The 20,246-nt window shown below is 48.8% G+C and overlaps 2 protein-coding genes across 5 annotated transcripts in view; both read right to left on the bottom strand.

Annotated features, from left to right (window-relative positions):
- Positions 1-1,297: 1,297 nt before the first annotated feature.
- On the bottom strand, positions 1,298-7,269 carry Mrps24 (mitochondrial ribosomal protein S24). The gene is made up of 4 exons (XM_057771115.1): positions 7,156-7,269; positions 7,010-7,078; positions 6,812-6,923; positions 1,298-3,415 (listed from the first exon to the last, which is right to left on the bottom strand). The coding sequence occupies exons 1-4, from the start codon at positions 7,192-7,194 to the stop codon at positions 3,132-3,134; spliced, it is 504 nt and encodes a 167-aa protein (XP_057627098.1). The 5' UTR covers positions 7,195-7,269; the 3' UTR covers positions 1,298-3,131.
- A 1,100-nt stretch (positions 7,270-8,369) lies between these two features.
- The window catches only part of Urgcp (upregulator of cell proliferation), a 37,127-nt gene continuing 25,250 nt past the window's right edge, over positions 8,370-20,246 (bottom strand). For all 4 annotated transcript variants that reach the window (XM_057771113.1, XM_057771110.1, XM_057771112.1 and 1 more), the window contains exon 6: positions 8,370-18,120. In XM_057771113.1, the coding sequence (XP_057627096.1) occupies positions 15,536-18,120 (2,585 nt within the window). In that variant the 3' untranslated portion in view covers positions 8,370-15,535. The remainder of the gene's footprint in view (positions 18,121-20,246) is intronic.

Raw genomic sequence — 20,246 nt, 5'->3', positions numbered from 1 at the left:
TTCATTTTACCCGTATTTTACTATACCCCCCCCATTTAAGATATCCATAAGTAGCACCTCTGAGAAATAAAATTTTCTATGCAAATTTCAACCAAGGATGACCTAAAAAAGAAATTTCAAGGCATAATAAATGGATGTCAAACAAGTGACCCTACAGCCCTTACCTGGGTTTGTGTGGCTGAAAAGAAACCTCGAGCAGAGCTTCAGGAAAAGCACCTGGTGTAGAAAATCATTCAGGGCCACAACCCTCCAGCTTCGATTTCATTATCCTCTTGCTGTGTAACAAATACAGCTCATGGTCTCAACAAGCAGGTGCTGCCTTGTCTTTGAAACTAAATATTGTCTACACATGTGTAAACACAGGTTAAATAAATGCAGTCTAGAAAGTAAAATGCAGAGTGGATGGATACTCTGTGGGTGGAGCTTGTGCCAGAACCCACGGTGAAAGAAGATTCCTGTAAGCTGTCCTCTGACTTCCACATGATAGCCCCCCAACACACACACACACGCACGCACGCACGCACGCACATGCACACACAGGAAGGGAGGGAGGGAGGGAGGAAGGCTAGTAAGTAGCACATGCTTGTAAGCCAGGCACACAGCTCAGAAGGTGGAGGCAGGAGGGTCTCAAGTCTTTCCAGGCAAGCCTCAGCTGAAAACAAGGTCCTGTCTCTAAATAAATAAACCTCCTTGCATAAGTCTATCATACAAGAGAGGGTTGGTTATGGGAGGAGAGTAGAAGGGGGTAGAGGAGGAAGTGGGGGTAAGAGAAAAATTTAAAAGTATTTCTTTTGACAAGCTTTGGTCAGAGGATGTGGAGAAATCAAGTTGATACTGACCAGGAAGCTTCCTCCCTAATGACTAGGGTTATCTAAAGACCCTGTCTCAAAAAAATAAAAAATAAAAAATGAGACAGGGTTTTTCTGTGTAGCCCTGGCTGTACTGGAACTGACTCTGTAGATCAGGCTGGCCTCTAACTCAGAGATCTGCCTGCTTCTGCCTCCCAAGTGCTGGGATTGAAGGGGTGAGCCACCACTGCCTGGCCTTCAAATACTTTTGGAAGATACAATTTATAACAACAAATGTATCTCTAGAAAAGCTTCAATATTTGAAAATTGAATGCCACACTTTGTAGTTTGTGAACACTGGAATGTATCTGGGACAAGCACACTGTGACGGCTTTCCGGAAAATTAACGAGAGCAATTTCTTTCCTTTGGTGAAAACAAATAAGGTCACATCCATGTGGTCACATTTTCTTCAGTGTATCTGTTCACTCTGACTTTCAGAAAAGCCTGGACAAGATCCAACAGCCTGAAGCTCCCTCCCACTCCTGCATCTCCCCAGCTTTTATTGGCCCTTGGAGTACAGATCTGTGAGCGCTTCTTGGAGCTTTGAGTGACCGAGTGGCTGGAAAGCTCTCATTCACTCCCACCCCAGCAAGACCTGCTTTTCACATCTCCCTTCTAGCAATTCTATCCTAAGTTACTCAGCATCTTGAAGTCAGATGCAATGAACACATTTCCTCTTCTCCAGGAGGGAATGATGCTTGAGATAGACGGTGGGAGTAAGGGCATCCCAGAGTCAGGTGTGGTGGCACACACCTTTAATCCCAGTGCTAGGTGAGGCAGAGGCAGGACCTGTTGGTTCAACGCCAGCCAGGACTATGGAGTTGAAATCCTGTCTCAAAAATTAGGGACTAGAGAGATGGCTCAGCGGTTAAGAGCATTGGATGTTCTTCCAGAGGACCCCAGGTTCAATTCCCAGCAACTACATGACAGCTCACAACTGTAACTCCAGTTCTAGGGGATCTGATACCTTCACACCAATGCACATAAAAGTTAATTAAAATAATAAAATTACAAATTAAATGTGCCTTCAGGCTAGTACATAACCCTGTAGGTTACTGTCACCTATTGTCAGTGCACGGGGTCCCATTCCCCGGGACATAGTTGACATCAACTCATATCGGAAGCACACCTATTTAATATTCGACTTAACATTTAGTAGACTTAGCCAGAACTTACAGTTTCCTTAAGGCCCAAAAGAAAAAGGATCTAAAACTAGAGCCTTTTAGGTATTTTTTTTTTATTATGTATACAGTTAGCCAGAAGAGGATACCAGACTTCATTACAGATGGTTGTGGGCCACCATGTGGTTGCTGGGAATTGAACTCAGAACCTTTGGAAGAGCAGGCAATGCTCTTAACCGCTGAGCCATCTCTCCAGCCTGCCTTTTAGGTATTTTAAGGGTTTGGAGGTTTCGCCCCACTGTAGAAATCTGTAAGTGGCCCTTTAGGTCAAGTTCCTGCACAAGGATGTCTATGAAGTATATCACATCACCTCAAGTTCCCTGCAAACCCTGTGCGCCTCTGAGACCCTCACTCACGCTCCCACTAAAGACAGCTACAGAGATGGCTCCTTCGTCAGCTAAGAACTACTGCAGAGGACCCAGGTCAGTTCTCAGCACTGGTCCAGACCACTTGGGTCAGAGTTCCAGTCCCACGGAGAAGATTGAAGACCAAAACAGAGATGACAGGAATCAAAAGCTGGGTCAGGAGAGCTACCAGCAACACAACTCTTCACACCCCTCACTCAGGGAAGCAGAAGACAGGATATCTGACAGGACCAGAGCCCAGGTATCTCAGGCTCCCTCTCAGTAAGGTTCACCACGGATTAGCAAATGGAGCATCTGACCACATAACTAGGTGGGAAGTGCCAAGTACCAATTCCTACACTACAGGCCCCCAGGCCCTGGCACCACCCTGGCTGAGGGACAAAACACCTACATCCCAACATCAAGACCTCCAGGCAGTCTCCAGCCCAGTGTAGACCCCAACACAGCACCCACGCTGGGCAGCTCAGTCATGTGATTCCAGCTCCTGGGATATCCAATGTTTTCCACTCACATGAACACACAGACACACCAACCCACATAAAACTAAAAGTAAAATCTTTAAAAGAGACAGAAAGGGACAAGACATTAGCAGGGTCTTTATTCAACAGCAGCTTGGAGCTGATGCCGCCATCCTGAGATCTATTTCACCTCTCTGGATCTTTGCAGGTTCCGGCTTGATCAGGAGACAGCGCTTTTATATGTACTTGTACACTACCTTGATCAGGAGACAGCGCCTTTATATGTACTTGTACACAACCTTGGAGGGCACAGTTTGAAGGTGGAGTCGCACAGGACACTTGTAAAAGTGTGACAGCAGAGTCTCACTGTAGCCCACAAGAAAGTAGAATTTGTGTGCTGGCAGCTGCCTCAAGACAAGGGCACAGATGTCCACTTGGTTGGCCCGGCGCTTCAGAACGATCTGGTCAGCCAGACAGCCTGGAAAGGTGCCCAGCATGAATTTTCGAAGGAAAACATCTTCCAGTGTTCTCTCTGCAGCGTGATCTTCTCCATCCAGGTTACCTGAAGCGGATGCAATAGAAGAGTCAGCCAGGTGCAGATCCACCAGACCTGACATTCAACAGGTCTGGACACTCAGTTCTATCCTTGCCCCAGCCATTTCCCTTTTCTTCTGAGGGAGGAAGACCAACATCTTAAAATTCAAAGCACAAGGATACCAAGATGGCTCAGCAGGGAAAAACGCTTGCTGTGAAAGTCTAACAACCAGAGTTCAAGCCCCAAAGCACACCTTAAGAAGCCAGATGCACTTTCAGTGTTGTAGCTGCCTTTGAGTCCCTGTGCACTCGTCCATGAAGTAATCCATTAAACTCATTAGTCCACACCTCCCCACAAAAACGCCAGATGCAATCGCACACATCTGCAAGCCCAGCACTCTTACAGCAACGTGACAGGTGGAGGCTGGAGTACAAGCCACAGCAGACAGAAGACAGACACCCTGCCATTGCTCTACACGGCAGCTTCTCCACTTAGCTCTATATCCCTCCATCTCTCTCTCTCTCCCTGAACCCTTCCTCAGCTCTGTCAAACTCTGGACAATTAGGTTACATTTTCGGGGCCTGACCCATTCTCACAACACATGGTAAGTCACATAGTTCCTCTTAGGCTAGAGAAGTCACATTGACTGGCCAGTGAGTAACGCTTGGTCATTCATGTAGCTCTTTCCCAGACAAAAAAATGACACTGGAATCCAAGACTTAACAGTAACAGTTAATTAGCTGGACCTTGAGTCGTAGGAAATACGTGCAGAAAGTCCATTGCTGCAAGGAGCTGTCTACTAAAGTTGCTTCAAGCTCTGACCCTGAATCAGCAAAATGCCAGGGGAAATGACCTCGTGCATTTGTCTCTAGGGGCAACCAGCCTGCTATGAATTTGTTCCGGAGTCTAAAGTTAGCTGTCTATGTAAAACATTATCTTTGTGACTGAGACTCCTATGTCAGCCTGAGTAATGCAAAATGTCCTAATATTATTTCTATTCGTCAGAATTACAAAGATTAAGCAGAAATCATCTTCCTGACCATCCACAGCTGTATGTACACCCAATAGATGGAATATATACATGAGAAAAACACACAAGCAGTGGGAAAACACCCACAACAGTTCTTAGGGAAGAAATGAAGTGGAACATGAGAAAAATTACAGACAGGAGCAACCGGTTTCCACAGCCAGTGACCCCATGGACTTCACCAGGTGAGGCTCCCCAACAGGGAGTTATACGTCTGGTGGGTCGACTTGTTAAATACTAGCTGTCATCTGCTGTGTATAGTCACGGCAGCTCTCAGCACCTGGGTACCGGCAGCCATGCAGTATAGTTTCAAAGACTCTGACCTCAGGGACTCAAAGGTGTATCTTACATGTTTTATGGGATGGAAAGGGCTGGGCATTGAGCCCAAGAAACTGCATTTTAAATGTTTTACATGTGCATCCTATTGAATGTTAATTCAAGATGAGAGCACATGCTGAACACATTCTCATTAGTTCACAACAGTTACGTTCTATCTACACTATTACGCACTGAGCGAGTGAGTTCTGAGCCACTGCCCCAGTGGTCATTCACAGCAAGCTTTGTACAACACGCCTCTAGTCAACAGATTAATACATAACTAATTTTATGTGTCCTTCTATTTAAAGGCACTGCTAATATATATGGTTGACTCACTAATATTGAGCTCTAATAACCCAGGCCTAAGTAAAGTTTAAATAAACATTTTCTCCATAAAGCATGTCAGTCATCTTGAGCTCACAGGAACATGAGACAGCATTTCGGGGTCAAAGTGTCGTATCCCCAGTATAGGGTACAGTGATGGTTGAAATATGGCTCTAGACCAAAATGACACATTTACCACCTAAGCTTGTTTTACCTCAGCTGGGAACCCACAAGTGAGCCTTGCTCTGCCACTCCCCTGAATGACCTTGAATGACTTTGAGGTTACAGATGAATTTTAATCTGAGCAGGGCAGACAGCTCACCAGGGAGGGGTACAGACTACTGTACTACTGTGAGGACCTGAGCTCAGATCCCCAGAACTCACACCTAGGTTGCCTTAACAGTGGGCACCAGCAGCTGTAATCCCCATGTTCCTACTGTGAGATGGAGGGCAGAGGCAGGAGAATCCCCAGAAACATGCGAACTAGCCTGGCACCCACAGCTGCTGACAACAAAGAAACCTGTCTCAAACATGATGAAGGTAAGCACTGGTCTGAGATGTCTCGACTTTCACATACATGCAGCGTCATACATATACACCTGCACTCACACATGTACAAACACAGGTATAGACATTTTACACATGAATACCATATATACAGATTATTAAATACACACACACACACACAAGGACTGAGAGTTGAAACTCCAGTATCTAAAAAATAAATAAATCGGCTGATGATAGGGTGCACACCTAAACGCACAGCACTGGGAGTTCCAGGCAGCCTGAGGCGCACCGCCAGACTCACGTAACATGGTTCTGCAGGTAACGATCCCTGGGACCCATAAGGTAGAAGGAGAGAACCGACTGTGACAAATCACACACACACACACACACACACACACACACAATGCATACAGAAATGTAAATTGAGAAAAATAAAAAGCAGGAGAGGGTGAGAAAACAGCCGTCTGCAAGCACGGGTGAGTAACAAAGACCGAGTGTGGTGCGTCTGCGCAGTCTGTGCTTTGCATTATTAGGGCTCTCTTCCCTGGGCTAGGATTCTGCGCAGACTCCACTACCTCTTCGCCTCTGAGTTCTTTCACATCTCTATAAGTAATGTCGAATCTTGTTTGTAGGCATGCAGATACTGCCTTCTCTGGAAGCTCAATGGAGACCTTAACTCTCACTGAACAAGGAACGCATCCTAATCTGTGGGTCACACTGTAATGCGTGCAGGTGTGCTCCTCGATGGACATATGAAGGAAACCAGGGATTACAGCCAACGCATCCTCTGTCGCTCTCCATTTGCATTTACTTGTTACTTTTTTTTTTTTTTTTTTTTTTTTTGGCAAGACAGCAGCTCTTTCGAGACCGACTGGCTAGTGACCCCAAGGGCGGCCTGTCGCCACCATTCTCACAGCCCTGAGCTGTAGGCGCAGGCCCACCAGTTTTACATTGAGGAGCCGGGCGGGTCCCCATGCGCGAGCGACACTTTACTAATCCTATTTTTCCAGCCCCATAACTCGTTATCTTTTACTTTTATTTAACTTTATTTTTTCTTGCGACAAGGTCTCACTACGTATCCCTGGCTAATCCCGAGTTATCCGGAGTGCTGGGATTAAAGGCGTTTGCCATCACGTCTGGCCCCATTACCCAAAAATTCGGATCTTTGCCTTAAAGAACAGGTTAAAGTGTCACCCGTGCCACCGTTTCAGTCAGACCGGGTGGTGATCCATCCCGGGTGCCCTCACCTGTGTGCAGCGACAGCCAGCCCTTTCGGTGCGCAATGTGGTGCGGGGCGTGCGCCTCCTCGTAGCTCACCGGCTTGTCCCCCTTGGCCACACGGACTCGCGCCGCCCGGTTCTAGGAGCAAAGGGGCGGTCACGGGGCAGCCGGCTCCCTCCCTCTCCCCCAGACCCCCAGCCGGCGGGGCGGCCCGCTGCACTCACCTTGGCGCAGACCGCGGAGGTGTGCAGGGCGCGCCAGGCGCAAGGCAGCTCCCAGCTGCACGCCAGCACCTGCGGAGAGACCGAGAGTGAGCGGACACCGGGCGGCACCCCCAGCTCTCCAGCCCGCCCATCCGCGGCCCACTCACCCGCCGCCCCAGCCCGCGGACGGACGCGGACGCCGCCATCTTGGACTGGAGCAGAGCGGGACGCGCCAACGCGCAGCCGCGGGAAGGAGGCGCCGCGGGGCAAGAACCAATAGGAGGAACCCGGGCAGGGGCGGAGCGCAGCGTGGCGTGGGCGGGTCGGGGTGCCGCCCGCTAGTCTGTTGGGTTTTAAATGTGAGAATTTGATGATATAAAACATGAGGTTTTTACCTTCAAGGAGCAGGTGGTAGGCGAGGCTTCGCGCCAGCCCTTCTGTGCTCCCACCCGAGCCAGCGTTTTTGCCTGCAACCCCAGCATCAGCCTCCCTTGGCCTGGGAATACAGTCGTTGGCCTTCGTCTGAGCAGATCCCTGAGAAGAGGTTGCTGGCTGGGCTGACTCCTAATCTTTTAAAGTGAGGGGAAAGAGAGGCTTTGTATTGAGGTGTGTCTCAGCGGCAGAGCCAGACAAGGAAGACAGTTTTTAAAGGGCAAGGAGATTTATGAGGATGTGGCAGGGCCAGCGAATGCTCAAGCTAAAGCGGTGCAGATGTAATTAGTATTCAGAAATTATTAAAGGCGCGGGGAGCGGGGTAGCACCGTGGATATTTTACTTTAGAACTCACTGTTCTAAAGTAAGTACATGGATGAACTCTGCTGTCTCGCTCTCATTATATAACAAAATCTACTAAGAATGGCAGGCGCCTTCAGAAGCGAACTCCTTTTAAACAGCACCTTGAAGGCATCCTTTCCAGCAGGGCTTAGTGGTATATGCCTTTAATACCAGCACTCAAGAGGCAGAAGCCAGCAAACCTCTGAGTTGGAGGTCAGTGTGATCTACAGAGAGAAATCCTGTCTAAAATAAGAAAAAAAGAGGCACCCTTTCCTTTCTTTCAGATAAATGCTCAGGAAACAAACCGAGCGTGCATGAATCTCTCTTATCCAAAACTTTACATTTTTAAGTTTATGCACCATGACTTTTGGCTAACCATACCCAAATAAATGTCTACTGTTTTTCCTTCTTAAACCAGGATTTTAAAATGGGAGTGGCCATGAGCACTTTTACGACTTGCAAGGCAAAAGCGGATGGAGGATGGATTCGTAAGGAGTTCAAGATGGGTCTACATTTGCAGGCCACCAGGGCTACATAGAAAGACCCTGTCTCAAAACTAAACCAAAAGAGCATGGTCGGGAATGCACTCCCCTGATAGTACTTACGATTAAGCCAACTCCTATAACAACATGTACAGGTTCTCTGGGTAAAATCCTCACTCCTTCCCTGTTCAGAAAGGGCACTGCTTTGGAAATAACTCTGTTGCTACCTTGCCTCTGGCAGGTAGGCAATGTTTTTCAAGACATGGTCTCCTGTAGCCCATACTTGTCTGGAACTCAATGTGTACCAGAAGCTAACCTTGAGCTCCTGATCCTCTTGCCTCTGCCTTCCAACTCCTTAGGTGTGTACCACCTTGTCTGGCCACAGGTAATAATAAATCTTTCTCTACTCTTATATCTTGGCTGTATTTATTTTGACTTTGTGCTCGCCAAGAGGCAAACATGTTACATTTGTACAGTTCACCCTGGGTTCCATTATGTGGAAATGGAATATCTCACCCATAAGGGCTAGTGACATGGCTCAGCTGATAAGGCACTTGCTGCCCAACCCTGTTGCCCTGAGTTCTATCCCCAGAGCCCTTGTAAAGGTAGAAGGACCAGAGGACCTCCCTGTGGTGGTATAAATGAGAATGGCCCCATTAGGCTCCAATCACCAGGGAGTGGAATTGTTGGGGAAGGATTAAAAGGTGTGGCCTCATTGTGTCACTTAGGAATGGGCTTAGAGGTTTCAAAAGCCCAACTAGCTCCCACCTCAGCCTGCAACTTGGGGTTCAGATGTAAGTTCTTAGCTACTTCTCCAGCACAGTGTCTGTACCTGTCTGCCTGTGTGTTGCCATCACCATGACGATAAATGCCTCTGAAACTGTAAGCCAGCCCCCAATTAAGTGCTTTCTTTTGTAAGAGTTGCCTTGGTCATGATGTCTCTTCACAGTAATAGAACAGAAACTATGACACTACCCCACAAAGCTCCACATGCCCCTTGAGTTAGCACACACACACATGCACATACATGCACACATATACAAAAATTTAAAAAATAACCACTTCTTTGAGCTGTTAGGATGAGGAAGGTTTTTAATAGTCAGGCATGATGGCTTACTCCTATAATCCCAGCACTTGGGAGGCTGAAGCAGGACTGCTTTGAGTTCAAGGCCATTGTCATGTACAAACAGAAGAGAGCATTTAATGACTGGCAGCTGGAATTGGTTCTGTCCACCTCAACTGTGTGAAACTGTTTAGGAGATGCCTGGGTCAGCTGGTGGGGTTCACACACCAGTGTTTCCTGAGGGAAAAGGATTGGCCCTCCAGGGTGGGAAATAGTTAAATGGTTAGTGCCCGCGATGACCGCGAGGCAGAGGCAGAGCAACCAGTCTGTCGGCTCCCGTCTGTGTTTTGAGGGTTAAAATTTCTTTGACCACTGAATCTGGTTCCTTCATCTGAAGCTCACTGGGAGTATTTTATTCTTGATGTTTTTTAGACTGCAGCCTCCAGCTGTTTCAGATACTGGGTAATGGACTTACAGGGGCGTGGCCTTTTTCTAGATCCAGTCACTTGCAAATGTAAAATCTAGTAATTTTTTATAAATAATTCTAAGATGTTTTCCTTTTTAAAGTTTTCATAAAGTGTGATGATTTTATAGTTTGACAAATTATATAAATTTGCTCCAGCATGGAGTAAGAGATGGTATCCATCATCTGAACTACCCAGATCCAAACTTGAACTCACTTCCTTGCTGTATAACGTGAGCAAGGACAAGCTCCCTCTGTCCAAGCTTCCTCACATGTAAAATGGGGTCAGTAATGGTTACTGTGGGCGGGGGGTGGAACTCAGTGCCACAGCACATGTGCAAGGCTTTGGGCTTCCTCCCCAGCACTTGAAAAAAATGGGGGGTTAGAGAAATGGCGCAGCAGTTAAGAGCACTGGCTGCTCTTCAGAGGACCTGGGCTCAATTCCCAGCACCCACATGGCAGCTCACAACTGTCTGTAACTCCACCTCCTGAGGATCTGACACCTTCACACAGACATACATGAAGGCAAAGCCTTGATGCACATAAGAGAAAAAATAAAAACGCAAAAATTAATACCATATTCCCACAGAGACGTTAGTGTCCTGAGTCTGGCTGACTGAGCCTTTGGTTTCTTTTGTTTTTGTTCTCTTTGGCCTTTGAAGAAGAGAAAGAACAGAGCCTTGAGTCTCATAAAAGTGAAGCCATAGACTCCACTCGGGTGGCAGCAGGGCATGGAGACTGCTCGGCTTCTGTGTCCCTGCAAGCAGGGCATGGAGACTGCTCGGCTTCTGTGTCCCTCCAAGCAGTTCAATGTGTTCTATTAAAGACACCAGCATGCTGGGGGGGTGGGGGAGAGGCTTCCTCCATCACTCCTCACTGTATTAACTGAAGCCTTGCTCCAGGGCTCCTGTCTTTTCCTTTTGTCTTGTTGGATGAGATGTGAAGCTCTAACTGGCCTACAGAAGCAATCTGCCTCTGCATCATGCATCACCAAGCCAGGCCCGCCTCCCTCCCTTAAGCAATGGGATGACAAGCTTTTCTGAGGATTTTAGGTCTCCCAGTTTTGATCTTCATGCACAGCCAACTCTTTACCTCCTGGGCCATTTCCCCAGCCCAACCAGTAGAAATTTCATTTTTAACATTTGTGTGTGCTGTCTGTGAGTGTATGTCCGGTGTGTGCAGGTGCCGTGGAAGCCAGAAGAGCATGAGGGTATGTCCAGTGTGTGCAGGTGCTGTGGAAGCCAGAAGAGCATGTAGGGTCCCCTGGATCTTGTGAGCTGCCTGGTATGGATGCTACGAGTGCAGGGCCTCTGGGAGAGAAGAAAGTGGACTTAACCACTGAGCCAGCTCCCCAGCTCCAGGCGGGGACTTTCTAAGGGAGATATTTCTTCTACAGCATGCACTTGTGTTACCCTATGCACTCTGTCCTCCCAGACATCATGCTTTACAGATGAGACGGTGGAGGCTCCAGATACAGTAGCCGGGTGCAGGCCTTGTTCAGAACCTGTGCTCTTGACATATCTGGAGTTCCTGAACCACTTTTGGTACGGTGAAAATTTAGAATCATGCTAGTATGAGGGGGTGACCCCAGCCTTTGGGGCTAGGTGAGTGGCTGCTGGGTATGGAGCAGCCTCAGTTAGGAGTGATCCCCACATGAATGGCCACAATACCCCTCCAGGCTCAAGGCCAAGCTGGAGGGGTGCATTGCTTTCTCTGATGAGTTCTTGTTCTTCGCATTGACAGCCAGTAGCCTACGCGCTCAGAAGACAAGAGCGCAACCAGCCTCATCTCCGTGAGAAAGCAGGCGCATGTGCTTTCTGAAATCCCCTCAGAGATTACAGTTTGCAGTGGAGCTGTGAACTAGTTTGGGATGATGATGATGATGTGTGTGATTATTGCCTGCATGCATGTATTTGTGCCTGGTGCTGCGTGGGAGGCCAGAAAAGGGCATCAGTTATGAGCCACCATGTAAGTGCTGGAACAGAACCCGGATTCTCTGCAGCAGCAAGCACTCCCGACCACAGAGCCTTCTCTCCAGCCCATGAACTAGTGTCTTAACTCATCTTTTGGGGAGGATGACCCAAACCGCTATCTGCACTTTTCTGAGGGAAAGACCATAGCACTTTTCTGCCCGGTCCACCAGGTGGAGGAAGGCCCTAGCTGCAGTCCAGATGTCTTAAAAATGATCTGTCTGTCCCTGCATAAGCAACAGTGTTCAAAGGCTGAGCTGTGGGGTGACTTTGTACAAGAGCAACAATCCAGCCAAGAACACAGGAGTCACGGGAGTCCAGAAAGCTGTCTTGTCACTCTCCCTTGGAGCCCGATCTGGTCTCTAGTTCATGGTCATTTCGCCTTGGCCTCCCAAACCATGCAATCCAGCCTTGGGTGTTCTTTACCACTTAGTGAAATCAATTCAGAGGGGCTGACACTCACTTTGTAAGCCTGCTTCCTGGTAATTCCTCTTACCCAATCAGTAAACAAGAACCCAGCACTTTTCCTGAGAAGTCAACCACTGAAGCCCACAAGCTAAAGCAGAAAGCAGCACCACAGGAAGCCTGTGCAGCCTCCTACCTCATTCTTCCTGTGGAGGCTCGGTTTAGCACACACCACACTTAACTTCAGCTCCAGGGCCCCGAGAATGCTCTCCCCTGACATCAGAGCCAAGGGCACTTAGGAAGGCTGAACAGCCTGCTGCCCAAGTCCGGGAAATTACTCAGGGTCCAGCTGCAGTTTGACTGTCAAGAGCAGTCCTGAATCCTCTCCTAGGTCTTGGGCTAGAAATGCCAGCCCTTCAAATAGGCAGGGGGAGCAGGCAAGTGACTTCCTGAAGTCACCCAGCCTAGGCTGACCTCTTCTGTTCCAATGGTCTCTCTTGGCTTCGCTAACAGTCACAGAATTCTAACATGTCCTGCTTGCAGGGGAGCCCCCTGAATGCCTCACCAAGACGAGTTTGTTGTCCAGGTTTGACACATAAAGCAGCTGGGTCCTGATGATAGGTGGAGTAACTTTATTAAGACGTTTAATGTTACTTAGCCTTTTGGTTTGTTTTGAGACAGGGTCCGAGCTCACTATGTAGACCAGACTGACCTTGGACTTACAGGGATCTACCTGCCTCTGCCTCTTGAGTGGTCGAGGTACTTTAGATAGGGTCTCACCATGTACCCAAGCTGGTCTTGAACTACTCTCCTTCCTCGGTTTCCCAAATGCTCAGAATACAGATATGTAACCCCATACACTGTCTCTTTGAAACGCTAATGAAAGTTATAAAACTAACAACTCTCTGAATATATATAAATCTTAGGAATCCAGATTGAATTTTATTTCGAGGCTATGGACAGACTTCATGTAAAACACACCTTTTATGTTCCTGAAGATGGGGGGGGTCTTGCTGTATACACCTTTATATTCTTGGAGATGGGGGGTCTTGCTGTATAACTCAGACTGACCCTGGGCTTTGAAAATCCTTGTCTCTCAAACACTGGCATCACAGCTATGCACCAATAACCCCAGCTAAAGAATCCTTCTCAACTGTCATCAATCCTGACTTCCTTGTCTCAACTTTAGGAACAATATGACACCATCTTTAAGGATACTGGTTGAAATTCAACAATCTTGAACTTCTAAGTGTGGGTCTCTTGACTCGGCAGTGGTGGCGCACACCTTTAATCCCAGCACTCGAGAGGCAGAGGCAGGCAGATCTTTGTGAGTTCGAGACCAGCCTGGTCTACAAGAGCTACTTTCAGGACAGGCTCCAAAGCTACAGAGAAACCCTGTCTTGAAAAAAGAAAGAAGAGTGGGACTCTGAAGGTGAATGCCCTAGCTTTATTATTAGCATGTGTGATGTGCATCCCGGGGGAGGTGGCATGGCAATGGCATGGCATGTGTGGAGGTCAGGGGACAACTTTATGGAGGGTTCTCTCCTCCAGTTTTACGTGTGTTCGGGGATTGAATCCAAGTTGCCATGCTTTGCCGCAAGTGCCTGTGCCCTGTGAGCTACCGCACAGGCCCTCTGTCCACAACAATTCCGAGAGTTATTTCTTGTGCTTCAGTGTAAATTTGGTGCTAGGAATGCTGGGTGAAATTTCTGCAGTGCGGGAAGGTGCCAGGGATGTTTCTGTAGATCGCATAGGAAAAGGGGGAGGATGTTTTTGTTGTTTTTATTGTTGTTTACTAGTTGGATTTTGTTTGGTTTTTTGTAGCCCTGGCTGTCCTAGAACTAGCTCTGTAGACCAGGCTGGCCTCAAACTCACAGAGATCCACCTGCTCTGCCTCCTAAGTACTGGGATTAAAAATGTGCACCACCACGCCCAGCTGGCAGAAGTGAATCTTAAGGTAAAGAAAGGTTTGTTACTTCCAACTGAATCAGCACAGTACGGTCATCTTAATGCTCTGGGCAGGTCAAAGTTTCAAGGTCTGAGAGCCAGAGTCCCCTTTTCCTAGCCGGGTCTGATAGCAGTTTGCCATGGTTCAGGACTGCTTCCCTCTGCCCACATGTCCAGACCCACCACCGGATCAAGGGATAAGACACAGGGGAGGCTCTCAGGCCACCGCCTGACTTCTGACAAGAAACAAGCAAAAGAAATTCCAAAGCCTCTGCAGCAAGGCACAGTTAAGCAGAAGCTCCTAGGCCTGAGTTGTAGGGGAGTGGGGCTCTGAAACTCAGTGGAGTAACGGCTGATTTTCCAGCTGAAGAATCAGAGAGGACGAGCTCCAGGCCGTCCCTCACAGGGTGGCTACTTTGCTGCAGAGAGAGGTCAGAATGCTGGGGAAGGTTTAAATGCACAGCAAGCAGGTCCTCTCTACTCATGTCTGCCATGCAGGGACGGCAGTCTGGGACTTTCTACTGTCAACTGCACATGGGGCAGGGACTAAAGTGCTGAAAAGTTACTATGATGGCATTATCCCCAGGCAACAGCCTGCTCCCAGACCCCTCCTCAGGGAAAGGTTGTCCTGAGCACAAGGACAAGGAAGGCACAGAGAGGCAAAACCTACACGCTACTATCATTGGAGGATTCATTCCACTCATTAATTCAACAAACATTTATTAAGCGCCTATGTGTGCCAGGTCCTAGGGACCCAGAGCTGTATGGTGCTTAGGTCCTGCCCTCAAGCAGCTCACAGTCGAGGGGCAGACAGTAAACACACAAGTGACAATGTGCCATGAAGTGTTGAGGAGAAAGTGTGACAAAGTGCTGGAGCACAAAAGGGTGACTGACGAACACTTCCTGGGCAAGGGTCAGGGCGCCTCACACACCAGTACGAACACTTCCTGGGCAAGGGTCAGGGCGCCTCACACACCAGTACGCAAGCTCAGTGTCACGGCAGCGCCTTGCACTTGGGTGCCGCATCACCGAAACCTTGAAGGCTGGTCCACAAAGGACCGGTGGACTGAATGGAAGCAAAGCCTCTTTTGCTTCTTCAGAACAACCCACAACATCCCTGTCTGCCAGCACCTGCTGTGACTAAGGGAGCTGTTCCCTAATTCCAGGGACCAGTGAAGGGGCAGCTACCCAAAGGGCCAACTCCCAGGAGCCTCGACATGGGATAGGGACAGAGAACACCACTGCTTGGATCACCCCGCCCTGGGCCTCTATTCTCAATATTTCTGAGCCAGTCTGGGACTGCATCTTAAACTGTGAAGAGGCCCTTAACTCCTGTCTTCCTTCTCAGGTGCAGCAAGCACCAGCCAACCCTCAGGTACCAAACACAGCCTTGCTGGCTGCTGGCCCAACAGGCCACAGCAGGAGGCCCTACCCTCACGACATTCACAGCCTCCGCACCAGCTCGATGAGCTGCTGAATGTTTTGGTTTTGGTTGGACAAGCCATTCCTGATGTTTTCTAGCAGGCATCTCTTCAATTCAAAAATGGCCTCACTGTAGCCCAGGCTCACAGCGGCCATGGGAGGTGCTCCATGCCACAGGGCTGGGATGTGCCAGACATGCTGCCTCTCTGCCAGGCCTGCCAGTGTCCGGAAGCTGCTGCCCTGCTTCTCCATGTGGGTAGCAGCCCTGCCCAGGTCGCTGGGCGGATCCAGGAGCTGCCTCCTGTCTCTCGGCTTGGGGCTGGGGACAGAGAGGTCATGAAGGTTCTGGTAGACAAACTGATAGTTGGGCATGTGCCCTGTTTTTTCTAGCCTTAGAAAAGCATGAAGAATAGCTGGTGGAATGTCCTTCATCTCAGCTAAACTCACCACAGTGACATTGCTTAGCCCCATTAGCAGCGTGGCCAAGGAAGCCTCCAGTTCAAACCTGTCTCCAGCAGAGGGCAAGGCCCCACTGATCAAAGCCCCAGAGTCTATGACCAGAATCTGGTCACAGCCCAAGTCCTGGCTGAAGCCCTCAGCTACAGGGAGGAGCTGCATGAAGGATCCCCGGGGACTGCAACTCCTCCCTGTGGCAAACCGCAGGCCAAACATGGTGTTAAGGAGTGTAGATTTCCCTGTGCCTGGCACCCCCAGCACGGAGAGAACCACTAGTCGAGATCTCCTGTCTAGGCGGACATGCAGCTCCTTGAGAAGCCCAGTGACCCAGCGAACAGGGATGCTCAGGGTGGCCCCATCGACCAGCTCCAGCGGCAGCCCACCCAGCAGCAGTTCCACAGCCAGGCCTGGGAAGTGGGCAAAGCGCCTCTGGCCAGCAGGCAGCCTCCCTGCCTCCACCAGGCAGCTCTCGGCCTCGTAGAACTGCCCCATCTCCCGCAGGAAGTGCTCCACTCCCAAGGGCTCGGGCCAGAAGGGCTCATTCAAGTCTGAGGCCCCACCAAGTTTTGGTCTCAGGGTGAGAAGCGTCTCTGGAGGCTGTCTTGGTCTTGGCGAGCCTAGTCGAGCCAACCCCCACTCCATCCACCTCAGGAAGTACTGCCTCTCACCCAGGGAGGGGCTGCTTATCCCCAGAATGAACTCCTGCACCCCTGAGGTGGGCTCCTGGCCATTCTGCTGCACGCGGAGCTCCAGGACCCGCCGTCTCAGCTCAGCCCGGCGCTTCTCTGGGGGCTCCGAGACCCACTGCAGCTGGCAGAACTCCCTTTCGACTTGGGCTGCCTTCCTTGCAGGGTCTCCCTGCAGCCTCAGCTCGTCTCTCTTGTAGGCATCCACATCCTTGATCTTCCTGATAATCTTCTCCATCCGCTCCTTCGCCTTCTGACACTCCTCAAAGTCCTCATCAACTCTGAGGCCTAACTTCCGTGCCGCGTGCGCCATGTCCTCCACAGACAGCCTCCTGCAGGGAGAGCGTGCCACACTGCATATAATTGCTCGGATCCGCCTCACAAAACTCTCGTTGTCGGTGCTGCTGACCTTCACAAGGACATGAGAGTGGTCTATCTTCAACACGGGAATCAGCCTGTTGAGGAAGCGCAGGTTTGTGTTCCGTTTCCCCCGGTAGGGACTCAGAATGAAGTAGTACTTTGTGGTTGACTCCTTCATGGAGTACAGCAGTTTGTATTCCTTCTTACTGATGTTGTCAGTCAAAATAAACACAGCAGAGGAGACTTCTGTCAAGAGCTTGAACTGCAGCCAGTGAGACCCAATGTCACCTCTCAAGTTCAGAAAGGCCATAGGCTCTGGGAAAACATCCAGGTCCTCCTTACCACTGGGGAAAAACCAGGAGATTTCTACCAACCCATCCGCAATCTCTCGAGGATTGGTGCCTAAATTGAGGTCCCGATGCCAGAAGCAGTCCCACTGCCGGCGAGCCGGGCTGAGGATGGCATTGAGCAGTTGGGACTTGGAGTTGCTGCTGACATCCATGCGCACGAAGGCAAAGGTGGGCACCCTGGACAGGACCACGCTGTCTTCTCGAAAACTCCCAAGGCCCCGTGGGGGCTGGAAACAGCACGTCCGCACAATGCCCCGCAGGGCCCAGAGGAGAAAAGTGTGGTAGTGGTTTTCTGAATCAGGCAATACAAGTGGGAGTGCAAACTGGCAGAGGGACATCTTGAGTAGGACCTCCTGCTGCAGAAAGGTGTCTGAAGACAGCAGGAGGGCACAGAGAAGGTCCAGGGGGTTCACAGGTGTGTCAGGCATGGGCAGCTCAGAGAAGGAGTAGATGTCATCAGCAGCCATGTCCTCAGCCGGGTCCCAGTAGATCATCTCCTCCTCCATCTGGCTCTCTTTCTCTGCAGGCCAGGCATCTGGAGGCATATCCAGCACCATAGTGGTGTTCCTGGCTTCAGAATTAAGGGCCTGCAACTTCCTGAGGAAATGCCAAGGAAGGTCCTTGGGAACCTGAGGAGCCCAGTTCTTCATGCTGTCAAAACTGATCTGCAGGGAGTCCTGGAGGGTGAGCTTCTGTGCCTGGTATGTCTCCAGTCCCAACAAGGACAGCATTTCCTGAAGCCTGCTTCTCTCCACTGAAGGGAAAAGAAATAAAAATGTTTAGCCTTCATTTTCAAGTCAGGGCCAAGGTAGAGCTGGAGAAAAGCCTAGCAGAAAGGACATTCCTCAGAACAAGGTGCAGGCCCAAGGGGCCCAGGATTTGCTGAGACTGGAGTAGAAAGTAAAACCCTCTATCAATTGTGCCACCTAACTAAAACCATGTAAGGCACTAACTGTAGGAAGGAAGATGGGCTGGCAAGATGACTCCATGATTAGAAGCACATACTGCTCTTCCAGAGCAGAGCACAAGTCCAGAGTTCATTTCTTGGGACCCTTCTCAGGTAGCTCACCCTACTCGTGACTCCAACTCCAGAGATCCTACAGCCTCTGCGGGCACTGACATCCACATCCATACACCCAGACTCACAACTAAACCGAATCTACAGCCAGGCATGGTGATTCATGCCTTAATTCCTGTACCAGGGAAGCAGAAGCAGGTACATCTCCTACAAATTCCAGGCTAGCCTGGTCTTCACAGAGCATTCCAGGCCAGTCATGGTCACACAGAAAGACCCCTATCTTAAGAAAAGAAAAGAGAGAGAAAAAAAAATAAAGAAACACAAAGAGAGAATAAGGAGGGAGTAAGGGAGGGAGGGTCTCACAATTATACATCTACCTGAGCACTGGGATTAGATGCACACAGTACCACACCCAATGAGCATTGATATTCTAAGACAGTCTCATTATGTAACTCATGCTTACTGTGGGATAAAGCTTTTGTACATTGTAAAGATTCGTCACTAATATTAGTTTAATAAAACACTGATTGGTCAGTAGCCAGGCAGGAAGTATAGGCAGAGAAACCAGACTAAGAGAATTCTGGGAAGAGAAAAGGCAGATCACCACACAGACGCAGAGGAAGCAAGATGAGAATGCTTTACTGAGAAAAGGTATCAAGCCACATGGCTAAACATAAGTGAGAGTTACGGGTTAATTTTTTATTATTTATTTATTTATTTATTTTTGGTTTTTCAAGACAGGGTTTCTCTATAGATTTGGAGCCTGTCCTGGAACTAGCTCTTATAGACCAGGCTGCTCTCAAACTCATAGAGATCTGCCTGCCTCTGCCTCCCAAGAGCTGGGATCAAAGGTGTGCGCCACCACTGCCTGGCTAGAATTATGGGTTAAGTTGTAAGAGCTAATTAATAATAAGCCTGGGCTAGTAGGTCAAACAGTTTATAATTAATATAAGCCTATGTGTTGTTTCTTTGGGACTCAATGGCTGCGGGACTGGGCAGAACATAAACTCCATCTACACATTCTAGACTCAAAACCATTAGGGGTGTATGTGTAAACTATCACTCCCTGTATAATTACTTGGGTTTTGGTGACTGTGAAGGATATTTTGGTTGTCAACTTGACTACATCTGAAATTTAACTAAAATCAAAAAATGGAGGGCACACCTGAAAGAATTTTTGCTTAATTTTAACTGGGAAGATCCATTCTAATCTGGATCTTTGAGTCTGAGGTGGTAAGACACACCTTTAATCCAGATCTCTTGTGGTGGAAAGACCCACCTCCAATCTGGACCAAACCTTTTGCTGGAAGCCTATATAGACACAAAAGGAGGAAGTTATTGCCGTTTGTCTGCTTGTTCTCACCCTACTAGCAAGTCCATTTCTTCACTTGCATTAGAATTACTCCTTTGGGATTCTTGCATATACTGAAGACAAACTCAGACATCCAGCCTTATGGATTGACCAACTACTGGTCAATCTTTAGACCTTCTGTTCATAGGCAGCCACTGTTGGACTAGCTGGACCACAGCCTACAAGCCATTCTAATAAATCCCCTTTCTTTATATAAAGCTTCATTCTGTAAGTTCCATTACTCTAGAGAACCCTGACTAATGCAGTGACAATAAGACATCTGGTGTTGACTGAGGCCTGGTAGACACTGAATGTCACCCTGTATAATGCAAACTTTATAAGTTAATGATCATAAAATTCTAACTGTATCCAGATCTTGGCCTGGCAGCTTACCAATGTTCATACCCAATGTAAGTGGTTCACTTCTTATTTATTTATATATGTATTTATTTATTTATTTTGCAGTACTGAAATGGAACCAACATGCTAGGCAGTATTTCACCGTTGAGCT

Source organism: Chionomys nivalis, chromosome 6 (assembly GCF_950005125.1).
Source record: "Chionomys nivalis chromosome 6, mChiNiv1.1, whole genome shotgun sequence".
Classification (NCBI taxonomy): domain Eukaryota; kingdom Metazoa; phylum Chordata; class Mammalia; order Rodentia; family Cricetidae; genus Chionomys; species Chionomys nivalis.
Note: the sequence above shows the minus strand (reverse complement) of the source record. Positions and strands in the feature narration are given on the sequence as shown.